This window comes from Argiope bruennichi, chromosome 1 (assembly GCF_947563725.1).
Source record: "Argiope bruennichi chromosome 1, qqArgBrue1.1, whole genome shotgun sequence".
NCBI lineage: Eukaryota > Metazoa > Arthropoda > Arachnida > Araneae > Araneidae > Argiope > Argiope bruennichi.
In genome coordinates, this window is record NC_079151.1 from 7,183,353 (window position 1) to 7,209,865 (window position 26,513).

The window sequence follows — 26,513 nt, forward strand, 5'->3', positions numbered from 1 at the left end:
ATATTTAAAAATTTTAAAAATTATATATGGTATTTAGAGTTCAGTGTTCTTTAATTTCTCTAAATAGGAACAATGAGTGTTGATTGAATCCATTGAGTGCTAACTTGGATAATGAAAAATGGATTTATCTTTCCCATGAACACGGAAGGAAGGACAGACTCTCTTCCATTGACAGATTTTGAACGAAATTTAACGCAAATCTACAATTTTGATGGTGACAAATCTCATCTTTCTAGAAAGTTGTGTTCGTGAGTTATTGGGATCACATGCGGATAGACATTTGGCGGATATAATTATCATGCTGACAGATAAACAGGCGCGGCAAAATTATTTTATTCTTCTTCTTTAAGATCCGAAAGTCCTCGGGCAATTCCAGAATGAGTTTTCTGACGATTACGAGACGTCGAAAAAATAGTAAAATAGTTTAGAGGATGGGTAGGTTTCAAGAATTTCCCCGCTATTTGTTTCCAACCTTCAGAAGCGCTCGAGCAAAATTAATTAATTAATTAATTATGCACAAGCTACGGTGGTGCAACAGAGTCTTGGCCATGTCGCTTGCAAACATGTAATTAAATAAAGAATGATTAATGCTTCAAACGAAAGTGCTGCGTCACCTCTCATTTGAAATCTAGAAATTTTTCCTGAAGTTTATTTGAAAGAGAATGTTAAAGAAGAAGTAATCACACATACGTATGACTGTACAATCGATGTCTAAAAGAATATGTGGAAAATTCTGTAATTTAAACACATTTGTTTATATAAAAGACTTTTGTTTTCTCATGCACGAAGGAGACATTATGGTATTCGTTTAAAAATGTGATCCCTGGATTTCTATAATTTCACGTTTTGTGCCAAAAGATCGTATTTGATACGAAAACGTGTTTGTATGTGAGCATGCCAACAAAATCACTCAAAATGTCATGAACGTGAAGGATACAATTTGAGACGCATTACAATGGCGCTTTCCTGTACTTACTGGCCACTGAAACTTGATCCATTTCTACCACTTAAAAGTGTACAAAGAAGATTGAAAAAACTAGCAATCGATTTCAAGGATTAACAAAAGATATATCCAATGGATCCGGTAAAAGCGAGCCATTCCAACGGAGGGATGGCTCGCTCTTACCGGAGGCTAAATATCAATTAAAATGAGAAATGTGATAGGGTGTACAACAAATATTAGAAAAAATCCTGTTTACTTAAAACGGTTTTAAAATGTTATGCTTTTATTATTTTTTACTACTTGACTGTCAATAAAAAAACTTGATTATATTTTAGATTTTAATATTATACTAATAAATTTGTTTGTATTATACTAATGAAACTTTTACACTTTTTAATTTTTTTTTTCATTCAGATTTGAAGTTACTACTAACTCAATGTAAAATAATGTCAAAATGATGAGTTATGAATTATTTTATTTCGTTTTAGAGATAAATGAAGATAAATGAAATAAAAATCATATATATAAGAAATGTTAAAATAAAACACTACTGCAAAATATATTCTGTAACCATTTTGTATTTGGAACACAGTTCACCGTGCATCGGAAATTTCGTTTTAATTTTTTTTTCTCATTATGAATAATAATTTTGCAATTTTCAGCATCCGTTTTTTATTTCCATCATTTGAATTATTTACTAATTTAAAAAAAAAATGTTTTTTTTAATATCTGGATATATATTTTCTTCGTTAATATCAATAATTCATTCTTTTGAAATTTAATTATTTTTCTTTTTGTTTGTGGCCCCTTTTTGATCATTTGTCCCACCATCGTCACACTCTTATAAACAGGATGCCTTGATTTTCTATATTCTACTGATCAATAAAAAAATTCCATACGATTTTATGGCTTGAAATTTTAAAAACAAGGAATCATAAAATATAAGCGCATTAGTCAATCTTCCTGTTTACATGTGTGCTGCTTTTTATTTCTAAGAAGAAAAGGCTTTATAGTAAACTAAATACAGTTATTGAGTTACATTCAAAATGATGTGCCCTACATTCTAAGCGTATTTAAGATTATATTTTAAAAAGAAGTAAAAAAAAGAAAATGCACAGAGGCAAAAAGTAGACTTTTCAGAGACTTTTACTTAAAAGAACTTTTATAAAATAATCTAATGCATAGCAATATATTTCAGTTATGTTTTAACTCAATTAAGAAAGCAGGAGGTAGTCATTATTATTGATTCAAATGAATACTATAAAATGGCATGCTCAATTTCTTCAAACACTTACTTGCTCCACCCACACATTTGTCGTCATGACTTGGTGTTTCAAGTTCTGAAATATAAAAAAAAATCTTATTTATCTTAAATGAATAAAAGTTAAGTTATTTAAAAGAAACATTTCTATATAAATTCAATTCATTTGCAATCAATAATAATGGATTGTCTATTCTAATCAAGTTTCAGTTTATAGAAAAATAATTCCGTGAGGCATAGGCATATACTTACAGTTGGAAGAATCTTCTAAATGTCATAAATAATTATATTTCTTGCTGTTTCAGTCGGTAAAACGAGTTCTGAAAAAATTTACGAAGTTTATTTCTCGCACTGTCTGTCAAGTATTGTGTTTCTATTTAGTAACATTTTATATGTGCACGAACCATTTAAGCAAATAACTTTTTGCGATCAGAACGGGTCGAGCTATAAATATTTTAATATTTTAGATAATTTTAACCATTTCAATCAAATCTGCAAATCAACACATGTCGTTTCCTGGAGATAACTGCAGATTTTGACCTAAAATCATGAAATATAAAATTTCATAGTATTCACTCACCAGTTTTGGTGAGTGAATTATTGATCCTAACAATGCAAACTATGAATATTTACATTATGTAGAACATTTTTTCAATAGAAAATAAAGCATATCTCTAATGGGTTAAAAATGAGCTATTAAATCGAGAAGATAATACCTTGCATCATTCAGATAAAGTAATAACCTTTTGTCGTTTTGCCGAATCAGAGATTCTCTTTTGGTATAGTGGAGTCCATTCCTGATCTCGTTAGACTCATCATTTGTTTCTGGAATTTGGCAGCGCATTTAATCAGAAGGCAGTGAAGAATTTTGGAAGAAATTTGCTAATATTAAGTCTCGTTGGAACCCTTCTTTTCTGACCCCTTGAATTTCGATTCTTAATTATTAGAGGTTCTCTACCTTGTAACTTTGAAATTCAACCTATGTTAACAAACGATATTCTTTTTAATTGAATATTGTCTCCTTAATCACTTTTTTTATCATTACTCGTAACTTTTAATTAATGAATGCTGGAAGGGCAACCTTTACTTAAATTTGTTGTTTTTAACATCATTTGTATCAAATTCTAGGTGAAATGTTGTTTTCAAAGGTGGAAAAAAACCATATAAATAAATTGTGAAAACGCCATTTTCATGCAATAGATGCCGTTGAACTGCGGTTAGCGATTGTATAATGACCCCAGTGTAAATATATTAATTTATTTTAAAACAGTATTTAAACTCTTTTCTAAATACTGATGGTTGAAACCTATTAGAAACCAATAATAAATTTTGATAAAAGTAAAAGAAAAGAAAACTCGCTTTCTACTCTACAGCCAAATGAATGTGAATTAAATTAACTCGTATATTTTGCGCAACATAATTTCTCATTTATTGTATTTAATATCTATTTATTCTCTATTTATCGGATTCTCTAATAATCTCTGTTTATTGGATTTAGGATTCCAAAAAAAGGTTCTCAAGATCCAAAAAATAGTTGTCATAGGTCTCAAGATGTAATAAATATATTAATTGTTAAAAATGTATTAAAAGTAATATCAATATTTATATTTTCCATGAAAAGTTGAAACTCTTCTTATCCATACTGAAAAATTCGTTATTGAGAGAAAGAAATGTTTTAGGTTTACTTCACTTTCCCTTGTGTAAGTAACATACGTAGCTTTAGGATTACTATTGCGCCAAGTTATTTGGCACACATAATAATAATGCTGCTCTGTCATTTACTCTATTATGCAGATAATCTTTTTAGAGTAATGCCAAGTTTTTGAAAAATGCATTAGATAATCGGGTGAATATTTTTTAATATTCTTGTTCATGTCCAAAATGTAGTCTAATTCATATATTATTCTATCCAGGACAATATTATATCAAGCATAGACATTCCCCTCGGTAACAGTAATATTCCATATGTGTGGGAATTATTCATGGTTTTTTCCGAACTTGAATGCATGCTCCATTCTTGAGGGACTCATAAAATGGCATTTATTCTTTCTTGACTTTAGGTTGCATTTTACCATTATATGTTTCTTTTTTGTATATTATTTTGAACGCTGGGTTTCCCTATTTTCGCATTCTTTTTGAATTATCTTTTCCCCCTTTTTTGCTCAAATAAAGCTCCCCTCAATTTTGTTTTCCTCTTTCATTTTCAGTAGGTTTTTGTTTGAACCCAACCTGCACATTTCACAATATGTGAAATGTAAATATTAGCTTTTGATATCGAAACAATTTTCATTTTTATAGTTTTTTTCATATTGAATATAATTGTAGAATGTATTAAATTTCCTCTAATACAAATCCATCTCTGCAGGTTAATAAATCTTCACATTTCAGATATTCCAGAATCCGAAAAAAAACATTTTTGGAAGTACGTCTGTTGATTTGTGAGCAATTTTAAAACGCAATGAACCTAGAACGAATGAAATATGGCGTGTGATCTATATCAAGTATGAAAACCTTTACAAGAAGGTCAAAATTTAAAATATAGATTTCTCTTTGGCATTCTAAATTTGTGTGAATTTTCTTCTTCATTCTTCTTTATTCTCTTTCGTTTTTATGTAGAAAAACAAAGGCTCTCTTAAATTCTGTAAAGTCTTTACTCAAGTCTTAATGATGTAAATCTTGTTTTATAGAGTTTCCCTCGCCAAAGCCAGGCATTTTTTATTTATTTTTAAATAAAAAGTTACATAAGTTTTTAAATAATTAAAATTATCTATAATTATCGGCTTAATGATTTCTTTGATTAGTAAACACTATATATATTGAATTAATAACATCTTAGTGTAAAAGTAGTAAGAGATAATTAATTTGGCAAAATCATTCATAAAAGGTTTCAAGTCTTATCTTTACATATTTGTTTTTTTTTTCTTTTCAAAATATAATGTATACCGCTTTTATTATTATTATTATTCAAAATCACTTACCATTATAACCAATAATTCATAAAGGATTTTCAGTAACTTTAATTAATTCTGGAAGCAAAACGAAAAATTTTGGTGGAAACTATTTAAAAGACATCATTTCGTCAACAACTTTAGCGAGCTTTTGCCAGGACTATTGACTTGTGTGTCAGTTCGGCTAGTTATTAAGAATACTGGGCCATGTTCAACAAACCAATTTGGAAGTATGAAAAAAATGCTAAAAATAGTTTTTGAAATTAAAGTGATACTGATTCTAATTTGCATAAGTTCGAATGCACTGCAACTGTAAATTAAATCAAGCACAAAACTAAATTATTCTGAAAATAGTTTTTAAAAAATATTCCTATCTTGTCACGCTTAAACCGTTTGACGGTTACCCATTTACTTATTTTAGAAAAAGAGGTGATTATTTTCTATAATTAAATAAAATCTTCAAATTCAACTTATCTTTTGTTAGCATTCGCATGTTTTTACATAGCATCTCTAGAATCTAAAACTTTTACTGCACGACGTGAATATTTCTAATTCAAAAATGGAATAATAGGTAATATTTCTTTGAACATTGGTACAGAATAAGAGGATAAAATTCATGCCTGTTTTCTTAAATATCTTTAGAATAAGATTTATCCTTTCTTCATAAACCTGAAGATTCCCAAACAATTAACCATAAACCAAAACACTTATCAGAAGCAGCAAAATGATTTTGTAGTGAAAATATGTCTCTGGTAGCGTAGCTTGGTTTAAAGTTTGTTCCATTATGACATGATTCCAAAAATATGAAGAAAAAAATTAATCTGTTATTCTAGAAGTGATGCTTTCGCCTTTGGTATATGTAGTAAGCATATGAAAAAATGAAATTCTTAAGATTTTTTTAAACACACATTTTAAAAAAGGTACTCACTAAAAAATCACGAGCACTTAAAGGTATTATGTTTTTTAGTGTTTAAATTACAGTTCCTTTGTAATAAATATTACGAATTCCTTAAATATTTTTTCAAACTCAAAAACTAGGTAAAAAAGAATAAACAAAATTATTCTGTTAATTGACAATTAATCTTAGAAAAATCTTATTTGTTTTGCCAAGTTTGAAAGCCAAAAATATTTAAAAAGCTAGTTCAATTTTTTAAAATCAGAGTAATCGTCATTTAAAACTTAATTATATCTGATAAAGTTCTAAACATGCATAAATATCATATTAATATTTACCCAATGCTACATTTTTAAATCGAAATAAAAAAAATTGAAAAACAAATTAAACTGTTTACTGACAGAATATTTTAAATTTCTAATAAAATAAAATATTTGAAGAAACTCATAGTGCATAGGAATACTAGCATTCAAAGTCTCCCAAGATTAAAAGCATTCAAAGTCTCCCTCTTTAAATTAGACTTAATTGGCGTTCAGTTGAATCCTTTGGAGACTTCATTATTGTAAATCAAATTTACTTCTAAAAATTCTTCAAATGTTCTCAATCAAAAACGAATCAATTGAATCATATTTCTTCTAGTATATATAAGATCATTTGAATATTGATAAAGAATTAAATTAAAAAACTTCTAATATCTAAAAGTGCTACAAATTATAGGAATTTAAGCTAGTCATTATTTTTTGGGGGACTTTGGCCTTTCTTTAAACTCTTAAAATTCATTATCCTTACAATGGATTACAATTATACAGATATTTTAATTCTTCACCTTATGAGTGATGTAAATAAAATATTAGACGGAATTTCAACATATATTTTAGAAAGATTTTTTATCATGTGCTTCAAAGATTAAATGTGTAAAATATCATATTTAATGAAAAGTGAGCGAAATGTTTATTGTCAGTTTTATATTGAGAAGAAAAAAAGGATTTTTCTTCAACATTCTTAGTTCCCTCAATGAATGCGTCCCCCCAGATTATTATTATTATTTTTAAAATATCAGTTTTTTGGTAATCTTTTTTTATGCGATTGAGTTTACTGTGATCTACCGCCAATGAGTGAAGGAAGTGTCATATCGCTTGAAGATGTACTTAAGCTAGCCTCAATATCCTTTGGAGGAATAATTTTTTCCAAATGTTATTCATATGTTTCTCGCGTAATAAACATGAAATATTGAATTACTTAAATTTAAGAAAAATTCTTACTGTATTATTTATAATTTCATCTTCAATTACTAGGTTTACTTCAATTACTAGGTTTGATTCATAAATGAAAGAAACACAGCTTAGAGAGCTTTAATAAATAGATTAGATAAATAGATGGTTATGAACTGGAGAAATTGGAGTGAAACATTGCAGAGTTGAAATTTTTTTTTTGTTTGGTATCAGAAGCTAAGAATTTTAGTTAATTAAAAGAATGAAAATATTGAGACTACTCTTTGCATAAAAATTCAGAGCGTTGATCAGTTCACAGAAGCTGGCGAAAAGTTCCGAAGTTGTAAAAGAATGAAGAGAAGGAAAAGAGAGAGAGAACGGAGAACTGAAGTATGAATTCGAAAAATGAGTTTATCTGAAAGAAAAAGAAATAGAGTAAACAAAAACCGCTAGGTAAAAATGGATAGGAATAAAAAAAAAGAAATCCCAATGTATAATAATAAAAAGCAGCCGAGAGTCGAAGGTAAATTGTGTTTTATGAATCCCCGAAGGTAGTGAAGTATTCGAGGGAGAAAAGGCAGCAAATATCTAAAATAAGTTTTTTGGTGAGCTTGGAGTTATTTTTTCGACCTGCATTAAATATTCATCACATTTGTGGTGCGTTGCTACCAAATTTTCTCCTTCTGCTAATGCATTCACTTCTATGCTATAAAATATTGGCCTACGAAGGAAAAAGAATAACAAATGAAGGTAGCCTATTTCAGCACAAATATAACGAAACCAAATGTGTTTCTCCAGATCCATCTTGAATTTTATAGTTCAGATTATTATGGGACAAGGTATGGTCATTTCAGCTATTCAAATTATGAGCGCTAAGCCTCTCCAGTTTTGCTTGAAACATGGATAATAAGCGAGTGTTGTCTTGAGGAATATTTCTTTTCCACGCGCACAATGATGAGCGTTTTCTATTAAAATTCATAGTGCGATAAAGAGAATCGAGTGTATATTTTGGCCTGTCAACGATTGTATCCAAAGTTAGAAAGAGATCACGTAACAAATTTTAGTTATCCAGATTATTAAGCTTTGCAGTAACTACTTTTGAATTGATGTGGACAAACAAAGGGTCGTGATTTGACCTACATTTTAATACAGACATGCAGTTTTGATGATGACATTATGTTGCCGAATAACGTTTTTATGACTAGTCGTGTTTCTGACACACCGTATGCAAACTGTTGAAAATATCCTCTTCGGACTCCGAAGATTTCTGAAACGGGGAGATTTTGAAGTCGAATTTTTGGATTATTTTTAGGAAGAATTGACGAATTTTCTGCACGAGATGAAAGTGGAATTTAAACTTTTTCAATATCTGAAAGTGAATTTTCCCAGAAATGTTCTTGTGCAGTGCCAGATTTTATCATTAGGATTATGTTGAAAGTCGGAACTTTTTTCTTGTGAAGACCAGCAACTGTAATCCCAATTGAAATGGAGAAACATCGAATAATTTTAGACGGTCATTAATATTATTTGCAACCGAAGCCTAAATTTTTAAAATTTCAGTGCATGTTAAAAGTGCTGTATTAGACTGATTAGCGACCCTTGGTTTAGAAAAATGAAATATTTGGAATGGATTCTTCGATATTTTATTTTCGCCTTTATCTGAATATTGACAGTTTTTTTTCCCCGTAATGTGACAGATATTTATGATTCGGCCCTAAAGATCAAATTTCGTCTTGTGGGTTGAAGAAAACGCGGAAATGCATTCGAATTCGGACGTCGCAGCTCTTTTAACGATTCATTATTCCCCTTCGCGCACTGCGTATAGAAGAAAGTGAAAATGAATTGCTAAAGCATGAAGAAAGAAAGAAAAAGTGGGTCGAATACGAAAAGAAAGATCAGTGAGACGAATTCCAAATATGTCATGAAAAAGCAGCTCAAATGTTGCTTTTTTATTAGTTCTTTCAGGGAAAGCAAGCGCAGTAAATATTTTGAATAAGTTTGAGGAGATTTTACCTGCCTGAATTATGCATCCTATTCCAAGAAAACACAACAAACGACCCTCCCTTCTAGAGAGAATGCATTTCTACATCTAATAAAATAATGTATATGGCACAATAATTTATGTTCTGTGCCAAATATGAACAGGAATATGAAAATGGTGCTCGCATCCATCTTACCAAATGCATTTTTCAATGCCTCCACTCCATCCTCGAAGTTCTATCATCATTTTTGCATGCTGGACAAGGAAGTTACATTATTATGATTCAAGACTGGCAGTTTGCCAAATGATGCGGTCCGATTTCTTTTTCTGAAGTAACGTGGCTTTTACATTCTCGTATGCTAAATGCAGAGAAAAAATTGCAATCGCCAAAACAATCGCCAATCTCCGGATTTTCAGGAATCTCCACACCCATAAACTCGAAATACGTATTTTTGGCATCATGTCTTTCTGTGACAAAGATGACTCAAAACACTTTGAGCTAGGCGGATAAAATTTGGTTTACAATCTTCGCATGAATGGTGTAGATTTCTGTTCAAATTTTGTATAAATTCTGTTCTGAAGAAGTCTGTCTAATAGGCAGTTTAATAAAAGTTAACACGAATCACTACAGACGAAGAGAACTAGAGGAATAAAATTTAGTGCACAGATTTAACTTCTACAGCATAAACACTTATCAAATTTTAAGCCCAACCCTACTAGGGAGAGATCGTCTGTATTTTCAGAAACATGAAAAGTCGAAAATTCAAAAACTCATATACTTAAATATATCAAATTTGGTGTATGATTTTGTGACTGCAATTGCAGTTGTTTGTCAATTTTTATTTGAATCGGTTGGGAAAAACGCTATTTCTCACCGCTCCTGCTGCTGTCTCCTAAGCCAGATTTTTTTGTTATCTTTTTTTCTCGCAGTGATTCTTGAATATAAAGTTATACATAAAATTTTAAAATGCAAGAGAATCTAATACAGATTTCTTATATTAATCGAAATGGTGGAAGAACCGATTCCAAAAAAGTGGAATCTCAGCATTTAAATAACATTGCTATTCTGATGTTTCTTAAGTAAAAAGAAATTCTTTTTTGATATGAGGGTAAATTTTTATCGGAAGAAAAATATGTGGATCAGGAAGACAAAACCTACTTTTTAAAACAAAAAAGGCTACCGACCGATTTTATGTCATCACATAAAGAATAAGATTTCCTGGTTTGCTTCTTTACGAAGCTCCCCTCTCATTTGGAACATAAGCATTTACATTTCTTTCATATCAAAAACCAATATTCACATTTCATTGGGTAAGAAAATTGGAGTCGTCACTTTTTTTTCTGTTTGTAAAACTCTTGAGAATATCAAGTCTAAAAGTATTTCTGGAGAACGTTAGAAGATTTGGATAAGAGTGAAGAAGATTAGGGGGGGGGGGGAGTTGAAACGTGAAATCGTAAAATAAACAGTTGTGGAAAAAAGAATGAAGCGAGAGCGAAACAGAAGGTTTGAAGGAAAGAGAAAGTATAAAACGGATTATCTAATAATAAAAGGTAGCTCATCTCAAAGTTAAATTTTGTTTTATCAGTACGCTAAAGGAACACAAAGGAAATGTAGAAAAAACCTTAGTATAAAAATATTCGGAATAATATATATATATTTAAAGCACATTAAATATAAGGAATGCCGACTAAAATCCTCAGTCACTTCCTTTAGTAGCATAACAATATGATAACAGTTGTGATATCTACTTATAGTAAAATGTAAATGCACTACGTGCTATCGTATCTACAATACTCATCTACTATAGTACTGTACATTTTTACTGTTGTACTGCACTGCTATTAGAGTATTACCTCAGGCAATTTCGATGTTATTATTCTGATCTCGAAAACAACATGAGCAAGTGGTGAGAAAAGAAAATGTAAGAAATAATTTAGGTGTAAAGTATGATAGAGTTACAATTCAAAGAAGCAGTCATTCATTCTGTTTTATAGTTATATGAGTCCCGTTTGGAAACAGCAACTAGGGTTATTTGGGGACGGGATTCGTCATTTGAACAAAAGTCAGATGATGAGGACGACACCTGAGCTAACATGAGGGCAAGGATATGAATAATATCCATGTAGGAAACCCAGGTCGCAATCCAATTCTTTAGTCATATATACAGGTGTTTGAAATAGGATGCTTTATTTTTATCAATGCTTTAGCTTTCAGTGTTTTCTTTCTAATTTATTTTAATGGGAATGGGAATCCTTTATTTTGATGAGAATGTATAGGCGCAAGTGATGAGGCGAACGCAGGAAATGACATGAAAGAGGAAACGAGCTGCTGGTTGTTTAGGCCGTTTTCCGCCGCGGTTATTGAGCATTTTGTCTTTCTTTTCGTTTCTTATTTACGTCACTTGCACCAATACATCCCTGTAAGATAAATTATTGTTTTAAATGAAAGCTCCAATATTGAAAATTTCATGAAAATATTTTCACTAGTGTAGAAGTTAGAAACAGAACATCTTATTTCAGATGAATGGAGATACCCTGTATTTATGACTATAGAAATAGAACGCGACCTGGCTTTCCTATGTGAATATTACCCGTATCCTTGTTTCCTATTTTCCCCCCAAGTTTGTATCATGAATTTGGAATCACTCTGTATTTATGTAAACCAGTGCAAATAAGTTTGCAAACCAATGAATATTTTATTAATGCATTGAACTAACTTTAATTATTCTAAAACGAAGTTTTCCATGAATTAAAACAAGTTCTTGCGGAGAACATTATTTAAACTATTCAATATTTATGGATTCAGTAAATCCATTTAATCGCAAAAAAGGAACGTTTCTTTTCCTCTCCATGTATTAAAAGTCAACAAATGACTCCTGCTTTAAAACCAAACAAGAAAATAGTTTTACAATTCCAGTAAATTCTTTTTTTTTCCCCTCGCAGTTAAATGCATCTTTTATTCAAGATTTAGAACGAAGCTTCAATCCCCCAGGCCACGAACCCAACTGTGGTACTTTAAATCCGACGTAGAAATGAAAAATATCGTTTGCGTGAAATATTCATTATGGTGGTTTCGTATTCTTCGTTCGCTCATAGTTTTTGGACAGAAATATAATAAAACTGATTTACACTCGAGCGCGTCTGTAATTTCAATGGAGTATTCCGAAGCCCAGATAAAGTGAAAGCGGTATATTTTATACAAGGCAAAGCGGCAGGAATGCCATTGAATGGGTTTTTGACTCAGAAATAATTATGGCTTCGAAAATTTATCCGAGAAAATATTTCACTTAAATTGTTTCTGTAATTATATTTTAAACCAGACCTACACACAGATTGTCGTCTGAAACCATTTAAGAATTTGAAAGACTTCAAAAATAAAGTTATAGACGGTATTTATTTGAAGCAAATAATTTTCTTTTTTTATTCGTCAGCTGAGCTCGACCCCTGAGATGGATCACATTTGAAAAAATGTTTGAGCTTAGACGCGTGATAAGCAAATTTCTAAAAGATACACATGGTATATAATATTTAGACGACAATGCATCTTTACATTCAAATATTAAAATCCTTATTAAATAATTAATAATTGATTATTTAATTTATTAGGTTGAAATATTTCTTATTATATTATATAATAATTATTCATTCTCCTGATTTTGCCATATGACATGTCAAGTAAAACGACAATTCTTACTGTTACATTTGTTTAACATCTATTATTTCATTATATTCTATAATTATAATTAAGCAATTTTCTATATAATAAAAAATTATCAAATAAAATTTATAGTTAATATTCCAAAAATTTTAACTTTTTTTTCATTTATATGTGTAATGATATCTCTTAATTAAATTTAAATCCTATTTCATTTCCTATTTTTTTAATCGTAAATTAGCTCGTGTTACTTCATTTTAAAATTTTCTCTTATTTCCTGAATCAAATCCCACTTTTTTTATTAAATTATTTCTAACACGCATTCTAAAAAATTGCTCATATTTTAGTTTTCAAAATACAAGCGAAGGGATGAAAACTCTTAACGCTATGGCATACTTTCCAAACATGTCCAACATTCACTTTTCGAAATTGGCTAGCGTCAAAGAAATTCCTGTAAGAATCTCGAAGTAAAAACACTAAGGGAAGAATTTCTAACCCTTGTGTCTCGATGTAGACAGAGGCATTTCAGGGATTCTCCTTGTGCTCAATTCATACCATTTCCATTGGAAAAATATGATTATATTCCAACCTAATAAATATGATTTTTCCACGGGTGGTATGAATTGAGCACGAGGAGAATCCCTGAAATGCATCTGTCTACATCGAGACACAAGGGTTAGAAATTCTTCCCTTAGTATTTTTTCCTTAATAAGTTCAAATGTGTCGTCTTTTAAGTCACGCATCTGCAAATTTATGTTACATACATATATGTAATATGTATATTCACAAAGTGAAACAAAAAATATAAATAAAATGAATCATGAAATTTTTAAGGGAGATTAAAAATGTGAAACTAAATGAACCAGTTATTGGAAAAAGATTTCTAAAGATCTGCCATTTTGTGATTTTTTTTACAAGTTTCGAAATGCGGATTCATCGTTCTCTTTCCAGAACCTCGGAATTGAAAAAGCAGTCTTACATTTGCGTTTGCATTTGTTACACGAGACTGGTGCTTCGGTTGCCCAAAGGGACTCCACTTTCTTGTATGCAATGATTCATGTTTAGCTTCGTTGTGCTGCCAAGAATGTCGAATATAGTTACTGGAGCTGTTCGCCTTCATTGAGTGAGTCTATACAGTTCGGATATATTGATGTCCAGATCACAATGAGGATTTTATTTTTAAACTAGTTGAGTTTCTTCATTTAGCTCTTCAACGTGTGACAAAGGAGAGTCAACAATGGAATGACTTGGCATAACATTTCACTTATATCCTGCAATTCTAATAATGAATTTATATCGAAATAGACCCATTTTATTTAAAGATCGTATATCGAATTTCACCTATCCTTTTTCCCTCCATAGCCCGTTACCTTTTCTAGTTGACTTTTTTCCAAATCAGCACAGCTAAAGAAAATGTGATTCCGGCAGATGAGAATTAGGCGCGGCGAGTCAAAGGTATAACACTATCTCTTATGTAAGAAAATCAAAATCTTTAATAATAATAATAAGGATAAATAATTCATAGAGGTTGCTTTATTTCTTTCAAGAATTCCATCATTTCTCTTTGAATGCCCTTTCACTGAAGAAATGATATCTGTGGAACTAAAACTTATGAACCGCACTCAATATCACTTCTCCCACTCTCAGTCTTTAGGCATCAAAACGCAATTGGAACTATTCAGTATTTATGAATATAACAAATCCACGCAAACAGTCAAATGATTCTTTTCGTTCCGAAATTCTTCAAATGACCCTTGCCATAAGCTGTGGAGGAAGGGCGCTTGTTTATGAATTCAATCTCCTTAGGGTTTAAATACTTTTTTAATTCAAGATTTAGTTCCGAACATTATACGCGAAGGAAATTCCAATTATCTTCGGGCATGACCCTAATAGTGGCATTTTCAATCGAACATTAAAATGAAAATATCACCTGCGTAAAATATTCACATTCTTCTCACAAAAGGGTTTTGGATGCTTCGTTCGCCTTTGGGCAGAAATGCAGTAAAACTGATTTAGACTGAAACGCGTCGGTGAATTCGTTGGCGAGACGAGTGCGGAACAGGCGATAAATGAATGCAGTGCATTACGTAAAAAAGCAATCTAGTACGAATGCCATTCTGCTCATTGAATGAGTGTTTGACTTAGGAATAACTATCTCCCGGCAATTTATTGTAGAAAACTTTTCACAAAAATTGGACATGCCATTGTTTTGGGGAAAACTCGGTTGTGTATGGAAATTATTTTAAATTTTAGTTTACAAAACTGCTTCAAATGATCTTTTTTAAATTAGTTACAACACGCTTTTATTTAACTCGAAAAAATGAAAAAAATGTCTGGAAAGATGACATTTTGCAATCGATTTTTATGTCACTTCCTGTTCTTAAATTTTTTTTTTTTAATGTATCTACATTTTCAATAATATGTTTCGTTTTTTATATTTATGCGATATCTTTGTCGCGAAAAAAAATAAGCCCACAAAATTAAGCGGTTTTTTTTTGCTTCGTTTTCATAACTTTATTTTATGTTATTTTGATTTTGGTCATCATGCCATGCGCACCGCCGTCAGCTGATCTGTGATAGTACCGCAGAATTTATTTTTTTTAAATCCATTCTTTTACTATGGGGTAGACCGGGGTGAGATGTAAACATTTATTAGATTTTCAAATGTACTTGCGATGGCTTGATTATAACTACTTTTCTATAGCTTAGCAATTCATTCATGATAGGCATCAAAAACTGCAATAAAATAAATATACAATTAAATAAATACTATAATAAAATAAATAAAATAAAATAAATATACAATTAAATAAATAATATAACAAAATAAATAAAATAAAATAAATATACAATTAAATAAATAATATAATAAAATAAATAAAATAAAATAAATATACAATTATTTGACCAATAACCTTAAAAATCAGTCGGCTTCAGAATTGCAAATCAAAGTAAGCAAATGATAAATCCCTTTATATCTCACACATTTTGTAAGTTTGCAAATCAAATATCGAATCCATTCTCCTTCATCAGAATGGAGGGTAGCCGTTGGCCTGCTTGTGATATCTTAATACAAGAGACTTCAGGGGACGGTGTGTTCTTTCTTCGTAACCTGATTTCGCCAAAGAATTGGAGAGCAAACGGTTTTGGTGTACGCTAAATCTGTCAGGATTCAGCGTCTTCCCCTTTGGTGTGGCGCAAAAGGGTGCCGGGTTAGGTGCTGTTCTCGTCCTTTGACAGCTGTTTAATATTACATGATCTGTAACAAAATTACCTCGACGTTGCTTCATAACTGAATGCTACTGTAAAATACTATGCTACAATATAATATATAGCCAAAGTCGCCGTATACTACAGCAAAACATTCTTCTTTTTGTAAAGTCTGTATATTAGTAAGAATTACCTTCTTCGTCTTTTTTTTTCTTTAAACCTTTCTCTTTTTTTTTTCTTTCCTTTCTTTTCTTATTTATTAATTAGGCTTTTTTTCAGGCCTTCTTTATAAAGAGAGTGAGTTAGGATTTATCATTTGTTTCCGTTATTATTAGCCTTGCTTTGAAAGTGAATCCGTTGGGAGAAGTGTCATCTTTGAGGGTGCATGTGAATATTTGAAGCAGAAAGTCTGACTACATCAACCACAAGCAATCAAGATAAATTTCGCAAGTTATGTAACGTTACAACCTGCCCCATCGCTTAGTTTCCGATATTTTTGTTAATTTATAAAATATATTCCGATTTATAAATGAATTAAAACTGCTTTTTTAAAACAGGGCATATAGACAAAGTAAAGAAGTCGAAACGTTTTAAAAGAGCAACTCATTTATCAAAATTTACAAAATACTTTTTTTTTTCATTTACTAGAAAAAGCGAAACGCGTGTTCATAATTTCTCACGCCCCATTTTTGTTAAGCTTACGTGATAGGGCACGTCTTAGTAATTACGTTTAACGAAAATTCTGACTAAAAAAATGTTTAGAAACCATTGCGTAAGGTTCATGTTACAGTTTATCTTTACTACAACTAGTCTCTGTTTTTTTATGTACTATTTTAGAAATAAGACATGATTTTGCAGCAACAGAGCATTGTTCACCTTATACATTATTTCAGAAGAAGTACGAATAGTCCAATGAATGTTTTTTTAAATTTCAAAGTATCTCAAATCGATGTGATAATTTGTTTATTTTCATTTATTACTTTTATTTGATGTTTATCACTTAGACGTAATATATGATAATCCTTACTTGCTTTCATTAATTAATTAGCATATTTTGCATAGCTTTATGTAATTCACATATTGTATATTACTTTACATATTTCCCGTATTTGATATACATAATTTACTTTATTCGCATCATTTTCACACTTTTCATACTTCGTTTCACAACAGTTTCCTCACATTTGTTAAGGGAATATTTCACAGCAATGGTGTTTCAGGAACTGATTTGAAGTATTGACAAACAAAATTCCATCGTTATAAACATGTGGTAAGCCAAGTTAAGTAAAAGTTATAAAAAAAGCTTTTTACCTTCAACGTGTACTTCATGTGACTTAAAATACGATTTTAGAATCTGTTTTTGTGAAATATTTTCGATAATTAATCTGCCGAGACATAATGATTTCTAATTTAAAAAATCTATTCAATGGCATTCGTACCACATTTCTTTTGCTTTCAGCCCAATGTATTGCATTCATTTTATTGTCTCAGGTTCAGCACTCATTATGGACGGGTTGGAGTGTAAATCAGTTTTATCATATATCTGCTCAAACGACAAGAATCCTAAACCAGCAATATGAAAATTTCACGCAGACATTTTTCATTGTTGTGTTCGATTTAAAATTTTGTCATTGAGCTCATGGTGTGATGATGCCGGAATTTTCTTGGACGCAAATCTTGAATAAAAAATACATTTAACTTGTGAGTTGTTTTTAAAAGATTTGCTGGCATATCAAATGCGGTTTTTGAATTGGAATAATATGTAGAAGAATTTTTAAAAGGAAAAAATATATGATTGAATGGATTCCTTGTGTATATAAACGCTGCAAATTCCCTTTCGGAGTTTTAAGAGATGGATTTTATTTTGTGTTTGTTTTTTAAAAAATTCAGATTTCTTAGAATACACTAATAATTTTCATATTTAAATCTTGTACTTGTTTTGCCAGATAATTATTGGCCATACAACAGATATGTTCCATCAATTAGTTGCTTATATATTTTTGTATTTATTCTCTCTCTTGTGAAATATTAAATGGAAAGTGCAACGAGCTACATAGATGAAATTTAGTATGTGCCCTTGATTATATATCTGTATAAAAGTTTTTGGATTTAGTCTCACGTAAGAAAGTTGTCCAGCATGAGAATTCGATTCAATAAAGTACTTGATGAAAGCAACAAATATTTTCAAGCAAAAGAAAGTCTGTCTTGCGCTGTTAATAATAATTTCGAAAGAGAAAGCAGTTCGGTTGGATAGTGCCAGAAGAGGGGGAAAAAGATCACCTACGAACGCAATTCTTTTCTCTCCTCTATAGAATCATCATCATTAACATTTTCCGTTTTTGTGAAATTTACAGCCACTCAATGTTGTCTTTGTGCACTTTTATTTAGTAGTCTTCCTTCATGCTTGAAAGTTCTAAATTTTAACCAAAGTTTGTAAAGATGGAATTTTGAATCCATTTTTCACTTACTTCCCTATATAATAGAATTCTCAAATTTTCTACACAGGTGCGCGCTCGATGACAATGCCTTATTTTACTACCTTCAGAATTTAATTATTAGTTAATTAACTAATGAATGAAATTTTGATTCCATATGAGTGACGCTACTTAATGACAAATTTTAAAAAAAATTCTATAGTTTTTTTTAATAATCTCTCTTTGTTTATGTCCATATATATATATATTACAATTGTAAGAGTGCTTTTCAAAGCCACTAAAGCCACTAAATACATTTGCCATAGTTATTCTCAGGTCTAAAATCAATTTAAGTAAATTTTCCAACAATTCTTTCTCTCACTATCTGCCTCTTTAAAAATTAAATCTTTTTGACTGTTTAATCACATTTGCCACTCACGCGCTTTTACCCAAAATAAGTTGCTTTATTCGATTTTTTTTTCACTTTAGCTTTTACTACGTAGAATGAACATCTTTTTGTATGGTTCCATTGTAATTTGCATTTAAACATTTTCTTTTAAAATAGTTGCGGTTTTTTTTTTTATCATGTGGGAAAATGATGTTGTTTTGTTTAGGGGTTTTTAAAGTTTCAAAATGCAAAGCCAGAAAATCAGAAAATAAAGAGCAGGGTCATAAGAAATTATTGCCCAAAAAAACACACAAATGAAATAATGGGAAGATGGAAATCAACGCGAAACAGCAAAGTTATATATATATATATATATATATATATATATATATATATATATATGACAAATCAAATGCCTTTTTAATCGCTATTGTTTAACGTAAGCTTTCAGTTTCATGCGCGATATTTTGCTTATTGTAAATACTATTTTACTTTCCATTTAATTTTAGAGTTCGATTATTTAACTTTGGTTTGAAACAGGTTTGTAAAAAAATTTTGCCCATTTGTTTTGCTTAGGAGATGAAAATGAAATAAGATTTAAATATATTTTAGGATTTTTATGTAAAATATTACACAGCTTTTTGTAGTTTCTAAAGTAATAAGAACAAGGCACTAGTAAAACATCAACAGTTTCATTGAATAATATTTTCTTTTTATAAGTTTGTCGTTTTTATTGCATTGTTATATCGTTAATCGTTTCGATTTCGAAATTATGATTTTTAAAACACTTCCTTTTCTGTCTTGTATTTTCTGAATAAAAATTCTTTATTCCTTTATTTCGAAACTAAGAATTCAGACATTTTTCTCATTTGTTAACAATTTTGTCTTTTTTTTTTTTTTTTTTTTTTTTTTATGTTAACCGTATCATCAATTTCGATTTTGACTCCATCTGATTTTTGTGCATCAGTATTCGCTCTGAAAGAGTTAGGGCAAAATGCCATCTCTGGTATTTGAAAACAAATTATCCATCTCAAAAGCTTCTGCTCAATGTAATTCATGCAACAGATAAAGGAGATTCAATTCTCTCACCTCAAGTGACGCGACTTTCAACGAATTTCATGTTGTCTGTCATAGAGTGGAGCAGTCTTTTTACATCTGTGCGTGAAACGGTCAGATTAAACTGGCCGTACATAAAAAGCTATAGCGTAGCAATGCAATGTAGTAGAGTTTTTAATCAGAGATGATGATCTCTTAAAAAGTTGAAAATAAAAATCGAGCTGAAAACTGTACGGCGTAAAATTATGCATGGCTTACTTTTCTTCTTTTATCCACAGAGAACCAATAAAAGCGAATGAAGAAATTGGGGCTTTCTTTGTTTTGTTGAAGAATACAATTAAATTTAATATTATTCTTTTTGGCACACTAAAAAAAGTATTTTCTAAGTAGTTTTTATTATTTCTTCTAATTGTTCTTGTATGAATTCATACTATTTCTTAGACATGTTCAGACAAGAAAATTTCAAGTTATATCTAGTAGAGAAAGCTTTGTTTTTGCAAAATCTCCTCTTTACTCAGTCTAAAATCGGCTTATGTGGTGTTAGTAGACAAGATAGAAATTAAACTTTTATGAAAGACAGAAGCTGGATTGGCTGCTGCTTCCGCCGGACCATAGCAGAAGGTCGCTGACAAAGAAAAAAAAAAAAACGTGGTATCGGTTGAATAATTGAAATCATTTTGTACATTAAAATGTATATTCTGTGCTAGTATTTAATCCAGTTAATAAATTTTGTTAAAGACAAGCATTCGTCAGTTGATCGTTAACAAAAGTCTGCCACCAAGTGTGAAAACGCGTCCACTTTTTGCGGATCGTCGGGGAGCCACTTAATAGTGTCATAAATCACTCCACCTAGGGGTGCAGGAAAAAGGGGATGAATCACTTCCGACAAGAGGATCAACACGCTTCTTAGCTGAGTGGCAGCGCCTTGCTGATGAAACGCGTCCTGGCAGGGAAAAGGACCTTCAGTTCGTGGAATCATAATTCATTTCCTGCTTCGACGGCTTTGGATTAAAAGTTTCTTTTCACTCAACTTCAGCCAACTCATTTTGTGCGTTTTATAATATTCTATTAAACGAAAATAATGCAATAAAATTTACAGTAAATAAACAAGATGGAAGTATGTCAAATCATAATTCCTCATGATTAAGCAAAAAGTTTATTTTTTGACAGCTGTTAAAAATTCTTCTCCAAGAATTCAACCTTCATTATTCTTAATTTTTTAATTATGAAATTTCTTATTTTCTTTGAGAGACAAAAGTTAATCCTCAAAAAGTTAATTTTATCAACATAATTTTTTCAAAAAATCTACTAAAAAGTGAGTTGCTGTTTGAATACGTATTTATGACATAAAATACGGAGAGACAGCCCTTTTGAGCAATGCATGTAAATCTACTTCGACTATTCAAAACGAGCGGTCCAGTTTTGAATCAGTTTTTAAATTTAAGCCGAGCACCTCAAAAGAAATTTCAAAATAAAGAACAATTTTTCAATATCAATAAAATGAAATAAATCTTATTTTAATATATTTCTTTTTCATGTTTCGGCTGTTGTAAATTTCGTTTACTAAATGAATTTTGGGCATCGTCGTGTCGTATGCTTACTTTATGGAAACATAGTTTTTAATTCAAATAATTATCTAATTATTGTTACAAAATTTTAATAAAGCCTTCCCAAGTTTCAACATTTTTGTGAATCTAATTTAAAGTTTAAATTTCTATTAGATGAAAAAAAAATAGTATTTCAGTTTTATTGAATAAATTATTCACTTTCAAGGCATTGGAACTAATTTCCTTTTGGAAAATCAGAATGAAGAATTTTAACAAATAAAAAAAAAAAACGCAGGTGGGGTTGTACATTTCCTGCAAATGACACAAACTTCTGTAGAGAGGAGAATAGAACGAAGCTTCAAATCGGTTGCAGAGCAATTTTTGCTGCACACAATTGTTGTTTAAATATTGAATTTGTCTATTCTTTTTTACCGCAAAAGGCAGAAAATCTCATACATGGAACTGCTTAAATTTCCTTTTTAAATCTTAAAATAACATTGAAGCTGTCATTTTCTAAGAATACAATGTTTTTTTTTAACTGTCACATTCCTGTATATGCGGATATAGAGCGAGACAAAAACTCTGAGCCGGATTTTATTTGAAAGCCTCTTTCGGATTTTTTTCGAAATCCGGTGCCGTAATGAAGATATCTTGAGCAGACGAAGCCAGAGACACAAAAATATAGTCTTCACAAAGACATGTTTTACTCAAAAACTGACAGAAATTTTGGATTCTGGTTTAGAGATGACGGCCATCGTATGAACTCATTCCAGTTTTGTGTTGTCAGTTGGGTGACAATCAAGTTTAATTCGCAGTAAGAAAGAAAGTGGTTAAACTTGGAGACGTTTCAAAATTTCAAGAGAGTGTTTTTTGACGATTGTTTTCTCTTTGTATGCTTCCGATACGAAAACATTTACTCAGTATAAATAAATATATGCATGCTAATTGTTACTTGATTTGAGGGAGTTACAAACACCTGACATGACTTACATCCCCAGTATTTTATGGAGCCAGATGATGAAAACGTTTTACTTAAGTGAATGGAGACCTAAAAGTTACATTGTGAAAGCAGTTTTTGTGGAGTTTCATTTCCAAGCCATCGGAAATGTTTTATTTTAGTCCTATAATTTCTTAAAAGCCTTAAAAATATAACAGTGTTACAGCTTGGTGAATACTTCGAAATGATTGATTATAGATTTCATTTAAATGTAGGTATTTCAGGAATTTCATTTAAATGTAGGTATTTGTATAAACTATGGAATAAATTTTCAACTGTGTATTGAATTTCACTATGTGAACAAAGCATTTATTACGCTTTGATATGAAGGAAGTTTTATTTTTATTCATTTTATATTATGAAACGGAATAAATCTTAAGTGTTTTAAAGATAGGAAAATGTAATGTTTGAATAAACTAACGAATTTCTATTTTTTTTCCCTTTTTACTCTTTATCAAAATGGCTGCAGTTTTCGCAAAGACTAGCACATAATTCTGAAACGTGTTAGTCAATTCCAAACTCAGTTAACTAAGATTTAAAATATATTTTTTTGTTAGAATGAAATATGTCTTTATACAAACGCTTTAGTGTTATAAAAGTGAAACTTTGATAAATTGTGATCTAGATGCACGCGGATATTCTGTTTCCATGAATAACCAACACCTTTCTGATCCCCTCTCGTGATTTCTTGACAAATACATCTGTCAAAATAGAGCAGCTAAATGTTATTATTTTAAAGTTGCCAGATTCTAAGAACGAACTCCTTCAAAAAGTCCAACGAAGATCAAACTTCATTTTTAATCAACTCTTTCCAGGAGCAACACATGCGATAAAACTAATAAATGCAAATGGTGAGCTACAAATTGATTAGTTTTACTTCACATTCATAGCTAATGTGTAGGTCTCCTAACTTTTCTGTAAAACGTTTCTTTTTCTTAATAGAAAAACCTCTTTTAATCGGTAGCAGTGTGATTCTTGCCACTTCTGGCAGGATAACTCAGTTGCATTGATTTTATAGGATAAATGAATGCAATGAATAGGAGGAATGAATTGATCGAAATGACAGAATGTTCACGTTTCCGGTCTATCGATCACAATCAAATATATAAAATTATGCAACTATTTCCAACGGAAATATATAACTCAATTTTATATTTTATAAATAAAATTAAATAACAACTCAAAATATTCACAAAGAAAATCACACACTTATCACATAGAAGATATGAATTTCTTTTGTAAGATGATACAGGGTGTCTCGAAAAAATTGGATAAGCATTCATTTCCTTGACTATTACCATCATGTATCTACATGATATTAGGCGTGTATCATGTAAAAATTCAACAGATGATTTAGTATACATCTCATCCAGAGCAATGAGATACATTGTAAATCATTTCAAATAAAATAACAAAGTGTATTTCAAGTACAACAAAGCACTGGTTTCTGTAGAGGGTGGAAATGAAAACTGCGTAGTGAAACGCACCCCTCCCCACACCATAGCAAAAATAATGAGTGTCAATAATGAGTGAGATGTTTTTCTTACTTTCATCTATAAACATAGAAATTTGCTAAGATATAAAAAGGCAAATTCATTGAAGTACACATTTTTTCCATACCTCAGACTGTACTTGAGCGGGACTTTCTCTGATTTTTTTAGGAATAATATACCTATCACAAAAGAATAATAAAAGGGCGAGATCGTAGTGCATTTGTTTAATAATGCATTTATTAACTCTCATTAAATTTTGGAAGATGGTCAAGTAATACATTGATTGAAATGCTCAAAAAATTATTGAATGAAAATGAACTCCTTCAACATGATATAAAGCTGCATTCTTCTAACAACCCTTGCCTGCAAGTGATGCGGCTCATCACCTCTGGAATTCGTCGGCGAAAATCTGCCTCCAAGAGGATCGCACAAATTGTTACACACAAGGAGGAAATTCAACACGTCTTGCAAGCCAAGACACCTATGAAAAAACTCAGCTAACAACCATTGTCGAACAACTGGTCTATGATGAGGAGGAGCACCGTTTAGTTGATCATGTGCAGAAGTGTTGTTAAAAGACAAAGAAATATAACGCCATTCAAAATATTTTGTTCATCCTACAGCTTACTGTTGTACAAAATAGGACCAACCAATGATTTTCTAATAAAGTCACTGCGCTTCCATAGAAAATTATCACTCAAGATGAGCTTCTTGTATGAAGAATGGATGTTTCCTGTGTTACAGTTGAGCGCTTTTACCATGGGTGCTTCTATTTCGATTGTGGCGACTTCCGTCTGTCGATTCATACTTCTGAGAAAAGAGAGATTTGATTCCGCCTGAAGAAAAGTTCATCTATAAAACCTCCAGATGCTCATCATCATCCGATTGAAGTTGTCCATAGAGTCCACGAATGCTCTATAGATGCCAGTTTTATGTTGAAGTATTTACGACACTGCCGTTTTCTGATAATGCTCAGTTCTGAAATTGACTCCTCGTGCATTAAAATTTCGGTAACATGAAAAATAAATAATCTAAAATGCTAATTTATGCATCACTTTTTTAACGCATCGTTTTCTCAAGGGAAGTAAGAAACCTGTCATTTGCATTTCTAAACTGTTCAGTAAATACATTTTCTAGAAGGATGTTTCGAATTCAGAAGCCGATATTAGTATTCTTCTGCCATCAGGCCAGCATTACGATTGCATATAATTAGGGATTGCAATACCGATGTACCGGGATACCAAATACCGGTATCTTGAGCCATTTGTACAATTTTGTAATACCGGTATTCACAAGTTTAAATACCATTTTTTCGGTATTTACTAGAAATTTTTAAAATTGTCTCCACTATACGTTCAGAGATCGCCAACATAACAAAATAGTATACGTTTTTGTTTTTATGTCTCCCGAACGGGTGAAATCGATTAGACTATGAATACAAAATTGCATCGTATAATCAAGAGAAGTGAAAAAAATATTGTTTGACAACGGATTGTAAAACCCTCCGCGGTTTTGCGCATGCGTTAGGAAGGGTTTAATTCGACAAAATAAGGGTGAGACTGCAATACTGCAATCCCTACATATAACATAAATAAGTCATTGATATTTCAAAACACTTTTCCTTACTGAAATATGCCGCTCTTCTGAAGAGTTTAATATCACTAACACAATTTCAAGCAAAAAATTTTCTTCGATTTTTTCGGTATTTTTGAGATACTTTAAATTTTCAATTTCTGAAATTTCAGTATAATGAATGCTAATACCGAGATCTGAATGGAATAAATGTTTCTGTCTTCATTTGCCATAAGTCCCTCTAAATTTCAAAAAGCATATATCTGCAAATATGGTGGGTGGAGGCGTGAAATTTTGCGATTGCATAAATACATAAAGAGTAATATTTCACTATTGGCACTTTAGTATTATAGAGCCGCATAAAAATTTAATTTCTAAACATTTTTATATTCAATTTCCACAGAAGTCAAAGCGTTTTCACACAATTGCTTACCTGATTCAATGTAACCTTGTAACCGCACGTATATGTGTAAATGCAATAATCAGGAAAATAAAAGCTTGTTCTACATTTTTGGTACATCGTGTGTCATTTCGAATTCTTGTTTGCTTACAAGATTTGCACCGGAATTTCAAAAATTCACGTTGTGTGCAATGTAGCTTGAATACATCATAAAGGGACATTTCTAAGAAAGTTTTATGAAAATCGTCTTTCCAGTATATAAATTTCCTAGTTTGTGAATCATCATCATACTCATCCTAGATTTTTTCCCCTTTCCATCTCCATAAGGTCCTCTGACCTTCAAATTCGATAACTATTTGGACTATAAAATTTAGCCTACGATTGTATCATATTGTATCAAGTATTCGACCCCTCTGTTAGTGAGATGCTTGTCTATTCCTATGTACAGAGATTACAGGTCTTAAAATTTCGATAGCAATCGATTTCAGTGAAGACTTTCAAAAATGCATCGTAGCTGCATTTTTTTTTTTCTGCTTCATTTT

At 30.9% G+C, this 26,513-nt stretch overlaps 1 protein-coding gene across 1 annotated transcript in view; it reads right to left on the reverse strand.

Annotated features, from left to right (window-relative positions):
- LOC129988805 (acetylcholine receptor subunit alpha-like) overlaps positions 1-26,513 on the reverse strand; it is a 75,788-nt gene that overhangs the window by 43,144 nt on the left and 6,131 nt on the right. Inside the window, exon 2 of the mRNA XM_056097112.1 lies at positions 2,239-2,283. Within this exon, the coding sequence (XP_055953087.1) occupies positions 2,239-2,283 (45 nt within the window). The remainder of the gene's footprint in view (positions 1-2,238; positions 2,284-26,513) is intronic.